At 36.6% G+C, this 7,805-nt stretch overlaps 1 protein-coding gene across 1 annotated transcript; it reads right to left on the bottom strand.

The window, feature by feature from the left end:
• Positions 1-4,900: 4,900 nt before the first annotated feature.
• LOC109099761 (olfactory receptor 52N2-like) lies at positions 4,901-5,854 on the bottom strand. The gene has a single exon (XM_019113279.2). It carries the CDS (start codon positions 5,849-5,851, stop codon positions 4,901-4,903), a length of 951 nt encoding a protein of 316 aa, XP_018968824.1. The 5' UTR covers positions 5,852-5,854.
• Between the last annotated feature and the right edge of the window lie 1,951 nt (positions 5,855-7,805).

Here is a 7,805-nt window from a genome sequence, read left to right as displayed (position 1 = left end):
ATGCAGATAACATGATCTTGACCCTTAAGAAACTTTAATTAATGCTGTCACATAACAAATCCGTTCAAATATCAAATTAAACTAATTGCTAATTACTACGTATTTTTAATTATTTATGTCATGTAAAAATTTTGTTAATCGTGAATATAAATAATTGGAAATCATGTAAAAAATTAAAATAAAATAAAAACAGTGCACATTTCATTTATCTATTATAACATTTATATAGTTTTGTTCGCTTGGCTGTTTCCTTATAAAAAAAAGTCCAGAAATTTGTCAAGTTTTTGTCAGGTGTCTTTATTAATTACATGATGTCATTACGTTGCTGTCTTGCCACCAGCCAATCGCTGCATTGCTGATCGTGGTTTTGGATATCGATATATAGCCTCTTTTAAACCAAACCATGAATGCGAAATTATCTCAGTAAACTCAATCCAGCCATACTAATCATCAACAGCAGGTGCAGCAGCACTTAAGCACTTCATTATCCCAATAAAATGCAATTCCATGCTCGGGAAGACTATCCTTGTCAATAGCAGCTGCAACACATGCAGTCAGAGAAGGATCAGACTTTTGCAACATGGCCAACTGCTTTCTTCCTACCTGAAGGGACTTGCAATTTTCATGAACACTGCAGGTAACGTTAGTTCAGGTTGAATTAAAATTTTAGCTTCCACTCTTTCACCATCAGATACTAAAAACGAATCTGACAAGTCAACAACATCCCAGAGGTTTTTTCTGTCACCTCCTTCAACATCTCAGGGGTATCCACAACGATAGGTTGTGAAGAAACTTTACCCCCAGCTAAATCATTGCCTAGTATGAGGTCCACCCCCTCCACTGGAAGCTGAGATTGCATGCCCACCTGAACGCATCCTGACACAAGTTCAGATTTAAAATACACAGTATGTAGGGGAACATTGATACAACCGAGTTCCACACCTCAGAGCAATACGTTAGCTCCTGTTTACGATTCATTAGAAAGCGGCAGCACTGTACTCAACATAAATGTCTGCGCGGATCCTGTATCACAGAGCATATATTTTGGCTTAGATCACGAACCATCAGATAATGCTACTGACCCAGTTAACAGAAAAGGTTCATATATAGACGTAGGTTTCTGTTCAGATCCTGTTTCGCGAAAAAGTTATTATATAGAAGTCTTTTTTGATTCATTAGGAATGGTTGAGTTCGACAGGCTCCCTGTGTTCCCCCACGTATAGCTTTGACAGCATCATCCACATCTTTCCCCTGCACTGCAGCATACGCAACTTTCTTGTGCCGAACAGCATGGGGAAAACCACTTTATGAGTTAAGTGACATGACATACAGCCAAGTATGGTAACCCATACTCAGAATTCGTGCTCTGCATTTAACCCATCCAAAGTGCACACACACCCAGAGCAGTGGGCAGCCATTTTTAACACAAACTCATCAACAAGGACTGTGGCTTCTGCGAGCAAAGATACTTTCTGCTCATTTAAATGAACAACAAGATTATCCGAAAGACAACCCTTGCAATCTTTCAACAACATTAACTCACAAAGTTGCTGGAACGAAGTCACTTTGCATGTAGTACACCACTTATCAAATAAAGCCGTTTTTTTTTTTTTTTTTGGAAAAAGTGTATTTTCTCCTGGTTTTAATTAGACAGGGAGACAGGGAAGTGGGATGCATTTTTGTTTTATTTCTTTTGTTAAGGCAAGATAGTGTCTAAATGAACAGTTAGATTGGTTTGTTTGTTATTTTGGCTCATACCCATTTCTGAAGCTGGCATTGTGGCTTGAAGGCAAAAAGAAAATTAATTGTTTGCTCCTACAATAAATGGAAGTCTACACTTTCAGTTTGTGATGTTCTTCATTTATGTTACTCCATGTTTCCTCTAGACTGGGACGTAAAATAAATTGGGGGCTCATCCAAAATACTTATCATCCTACTAGGTAAGTCTTCTCTTTGTTTGGTACCTGCTTTCTTTTAATGTGGGAGGAATTCCTGTAGAAAATGGAGTTTGATTTGACCGCATTTACGCTGTCCCCTTCTACGGAGGAGTTTGAGCGCTGTAGGAAGGACGATCTAATCAAAATAGCTGATTTCTTTAAAATATCTGTTTCACGTCATGCTACTAAGAAAGAACTTAAGACAGTGTTGCATCAAAAGTTAGAAGAAGAGCAGATGCTGCCAGAGTTAACTGTTACAAGTGATGTCAAGGAGGGACAGCTCGTGTTAGATTTAGAAGAAAACTCTCCCCAAGTTGCACAGCTTCATAGTCCTCTCTTGCTACCTCCTGATCCAACTTTAGGGGTTTGATTAACTGTTACAAGTGATGTCAAGGAGGTTCAAACTGTAGCTGCTTTTGTAAGGGGTGGCATGGAGAGCCCTTCAGTGGCTTTGATAAGACATGTGGGCTCTTCATTTTTACCAGCCATGCGTGGGGCGCCGGTCACTTCAAGTCCTGCTACCCCTGTGAAAGAATCGTCTGCAGTTCCCGTTCTTGATGTAGGGAAACCTTAGTACCACCTTTTAGAGAGGCTGAAGTAGACTACTACTTTGTAGCTTTTGACGGGTGGAGTGAGAAATTAGTTGGAAAGGCTCAAGAGGTATGTGCCTCCCTGCCTGTTGATACTAGTTTGGATTATGATGTAGTAAAAGCGGCTGTGTTGCGTGCATATGAGCTAGTCCCCGAAGCTTAGAGAAAAAATTTCAGAAATCATAAGAAAGCCGTCACACAAACATTTGTTGAATTTTCAAGGGAAAAACAGGCTTTATTTGATAAGTGATGTACGACATGCAAAGTGACTACGTTCCAGCAACTTTGTGAGTTAATGTTGTTGAAAGATTTCAAGGGTTGTCTTTCAGATAATCTTGTTGTTCATTTAAATGAACAGAAAATATCTTCGCTTGCAGAAGCAGCAGTCCTTGTTGATGAGTTTGTGTTAACTCATGAAGTGGTTTTCCCCCATGCTGTTTGGCAAGAGAAAGTTGCATATGATGCTGTGCAGGGGAAAGATGTTGATGATGCTGTCAAAGCTATACGTAGGGGAACACAGGGAGCCCGTCGACCTCTGCCATTTCTTACAGCGCAAAAAAGAGTGTGTTTTTATTGTCTTGATTCAGGTCATCTCATTGCGGATTGTGAAGCATGGAAAAAGAAAAACCCGGCTAAATCTAAAAATGTTGCTTTCGTAAAATCCGTTTTCATTGTAAAAGAAAATCCCTGTTTAATTTAAAAATGTTGATTTTGTAATTTTTGTTTAAAAATTAAAAAAACAGGCACCCATTTCCTACAAAAGTGGAGTTACTCTATTTACAGATTACCTTTTAATACCGACACAATTTTTAAATCATAAAAGGAAAACTAGCAACCTTAAACAAAGAAAAAGATGATGGGGAAAAACGGTAAGGACACCATTAAGCAAGTAACAAGCTATTTCACTTTCAATCAACTTTACAACAGGCCGGAAGATCGCCAACACAAGCACATCCTCTCAGCAGAACACACATTCAAAGCCGCGCATCTCCTCTTGCATTGCGCAGAAGCACATTTTTAAAGGATGCATCGCCCAGTGAGGAGCCAATCCGCCTTCCCAGGTAATTAGCAGCCGGAATCTGGAGTGATGAGGAGAGAGACTCACAAGGGGAAAGAAAAAACACAACCCCCCCCCCCCCCAAAAAAAAAAACAAATAAACAAACAAACAAACAAACAAAAAACAAAACAAAAACACAGCTACATATCACAGTATGGTACTATATACGTCCAGGGATATAACACTTTGCAGATCTTCTTTAAGCACCAAGAGCTTGTAACATTCCAAAGAGTCGCATCATATGACCCCTTTAAATAGGTTTCAAAGATACAGAATGCTAAACATTGTCCCAGGACATCATGACGAGAGACACACTTACCAGCCACTTAAAAATCTAAAATACGAGGAAGGAAAATATTGAGAAAGGATGTCACGGCGTGATAAAGGACAGGAGGCAGCTGCGAGTAATAATGATGTTTATTGACACTATGAGATGATGACAGGCTCCTGGAGAATGACGGAGGGACTTTGATGGCAGCACAGACCAGGTGAGTAGATTCCCTTGAGTGCGCTGATAGAACTGGTGAAGACCCGACATTCCCTTGAGTGCGTTGGTGGAGATGGTGAGGAAACAAAACACTCCCCTTGAGTGCGTTGGCCGAGATATCCGTAAAAATGTAAAACGACCGAACAGGAAAACAGAGCAAGAGGAAACAACGAGTAAACCATTGACCTCACAACGATCTGACAAACAAGAGATGAACGACCAGGCATTATAAGTAACGAGCCGCATGATCAGCCGATCAGCGGTAACACCCACATGATGTGAACGGTGCATTCATGAACCGTGACAATGGAGGGACGAAGGAGATGGATATGAAGATGTGAAATTAACAGACGTAGATCTTTATCTTATTAGAAAAAAAAAGGTTTCCTTAAGGGACATTTGTTTATTTACAACACACAAATTTTAATAATTATATATTTATTGAAAACATGATTTAAATAAATATTAATATATTGCTGTTAATAAATATTAAAATTAATAATGAATATATTATTGTTGATTGAAAAAAGCATTATTTAGATACTTATGTCTGTATTTGTATTTTTTAGTTATATATTTATATTATATATGTTAGTGCATGGCTTACCCATATCAGCCTATAGAAATGGTAATGTCTCTCTGTATAGATATCTATGGCATGATATTGATGCTTTAGGGGTGTGTGTGTGTGTATAAAGACATGAATTTTACACTTTTTTAATATACTTGTCTTTAATGTGCATTTATTAATTTAAAATATTTTATAGGCATAATCACATGAATTTTACTATTTTTTTATTTGTTTGTTTTTTAATTTATAAATGCCATTCATTTTTCTAAAGAAAAGACATTTTGGTTTATAAATTTCAGAAACACGTGTCTTATTTCTTTTGTTCTCCATCCATAGATTATTGGGTTAAAACAACTTGGAAAACATAAGTACATTACACTTATAACTATACGGTTGTTGGAAGAAATGTTGTTTCTTATTCTGTATGATAGAAATGCAATCAAGGCAGAAATCAAAGCAACTGACAGGACAATTAAGTGGGTTATGCAGGTGTTTAAGGCCTTCATGTGAGTTTTGCCAGATTTGAAAACAGAGGTAAAAATCACAACATAGGAAGCAGTAATGAGAATAAAATCTGCAGTTGGCACAAGGAAAACAGTCAATAGTCCTACAATGCTATTAATGGATATATCTCCACATGCTAACTGAACCAATGCCATGTGCTCACAAAAACAGTGATCAATGACATTTGTTACACAAAATGACAGTCTTCCAGCAAAAGAGACAATGGCAATAATCAGGAGTCCATTTCTGATTAGAGGTGCATAAACAAACTTTAGAAAGTTACAGATTTCCTTGTATTTATGATAATAAAGTGGTTTACATATTGCAAAATAACGATCCAGTGCCATCCAAAAAAGCAAAGTAGTTTGAAATGTTCCAACAAAATGAAGGAAAAACATTTGTGTCAAACAACCAATTAGAGAAATCCCACTCCAATTAAACAAAAAGCTAAGAAGCATGTTAGGTACAAAAAATATAGGCAAGAGCAAGTCTACAACACCCATTAAACCTATTAGTACATACATAGGAGAATGCAGAGACCTTTGGCTTATGATCAAATATATAAGAATGGAATTTGCTGTGATAGCTAATAAAAACATCAGAAAGAAAGGGATAAATAAAAAAGGCCTCCATTCTCCTAGACTGTAAAAACCATTAAATTTGAAGTCTGTGAATGAGTTATTATGTGCAGAAAAATTCTTCATGCTGAAAACTCCTTTTGCACACACTGTTTAAACAAATGATGTTTAGTTATTTTTCCCTTTCAACAACACCAAGATACACTTTACAGTAATTTCTATTTAATATTTTTCAAAATCTGTAACTATATTTTACAGAAAAAAAATTTGGTTCACTTATCATACCTATAGTTAGGATATTAGTATAGAATTAGTTTACCTTAATTCTGAAGCTTCTTGCATTATTATACTGTGATGTAAATCAACAACAAAATAAAACTACCTCTGGCACTTCAATTCAGAAGTACAATAATTGACTCATCACATGGCAAGCATAAAATACATACATAATTGGCACCAGATATTATATTAAATCTACCCACATCACTAAGTCTGTGCTCTCCCCATAACATTTCTGAATAGAAACCATTAAAGGTTTTTTCTGTTCTTTTTTTTTTTTCTCAGATTGGACGTCTCGTCTTATTAGAGTGCAATGAAAGCTTGCACATATCATGGTATCTAAATACACTGTCATGCTCCCATGAGTCTGTGTGCAGCTCCAATTAAAAATTAGAGTTCATCTCCTTTTATTTTTTTGTATCCTAGGACTGCAGTTTTCTAGGCTTAGGATTTTTATGACCAGTAATAAAAAGTAATCACCTCTTAAATAAGATGAAGAATTTAATTGTTTAGCAGCCAGTTGTGGACAGTAGCATGACAAGCATGTAACCCAAGACAATTATTCAATGAGTGAGACATCTGTTTAAATGTAATTATAAGGAAGTGGAAGTTGACAGGATTGGTTAACATATCAGTTGCCGTGTTCGAAATTTCCCCCATTCCCTTATGTAATTTAGAATATCAGACATTTTGTAGTCGTGTCCATAACCATAGTGAAGATTTTCTAGTGCACTCAGTCAATTCCAAAACACAATGCAGTAATAAGTGTACAACCTATGTATGCTCACTGACCAGATAAACCCCATCATGCACTGTCAGCCTGGTCTCATAGTTTATATTTCGTACAATTATAGGTATAAAACATTTTATTTTTGTACATTTAAAGATGCTGAAAGATACAATATGGACATACTGATAACATCTAAAACGTAAACATTACATATTTACAGCTAAAGAAATGCTAAATATATAATAAACATATTTATATAGTTATACCTTTACCATTTGTAGTCAGCGCCATATTGCTAGCCAGAGCGATAAACAAACACAGACCGGAAGTTAACTTTGGGCTAGATGCATGTGTCTGATGAAACGGTCTATAACTTAGTTCAATAATGGAAAGAAAACAGTTAAAAGTGTCCGAAACAGGCAATCCACACATGTATGAAATTTATTATCGTCTAATTGCTTGGCCAGGTGGCCTGCTCTAGGAAGAGTCCTGGTTGAGATTTTAAGATTTTTGAGGTCACTGTGTTTGTGGGAACCTTCAGTGATGCAGATTTTTTTGTAGATTTCAACAGATCTGTGACTAGACATAAAACTGGCTCTGCAGGCATTTCCTTTGAATTCATGGTTTGATTTCATGCATTTTTCAACTGTTAGACCTTATATAAGGTGTGTGCCTTTACAGGGCCTATACAAACGTTTTTTCCTTCAAACATTATGTAGTCAGATTACTTAGAATTAATCTTAATCTGTTCATTGTGAAAACTATTTGATTTAAGCCGGGCGTACATGGTGCAAATTCTGATGGTCAGAGGTTCGTATGCCCACCGCACACGTCATGAGTTTATCTGACAATCGTACGGACACAGTGGAATATAACACAATTTTACGACCTCCTGAATTCCGAAAGCAATCACGAAGTTCCCTGATGTAATGACATGTATTGAATTGAGTTGAGAGAATGGCAGTGTATAATAGTAAACTGTGTTACCTATATGTAGTACATTTAAATAAAAATGCTGTCTCTTTCTCTCTATCGCTCTTATACTTGCATAATATTAATATGAGATGTGAC

The sequence above is a fragment of the Cyprinus carpio genome, chromosome A15, assembly GCF_018340385.1.
Source record: "Cyprinus carpio isolate SPL01 chromosome A15, ASM1834038v1, whole genome shotgun sequence".
In the NCBI taxonomy this organism is placed as follows: Eukaryota; Metazoa; Chordata; class Actinopteri; order Cypriniformes; family Cyprinidae; genus Cyprinus; species Cyprinus carpio.
This window is presented reverse-complemented; position numbering and strand designations above follow the sequence as displayed.

Coding starts and splice junctions, on each gene's coding strand:
- LOC109099761 (XM_019113279.2), bottom strand. CDS start 5,851: ATGAAGAATTTTTCTGCACATAATAACTCATTCACAGACTTCAAATTT.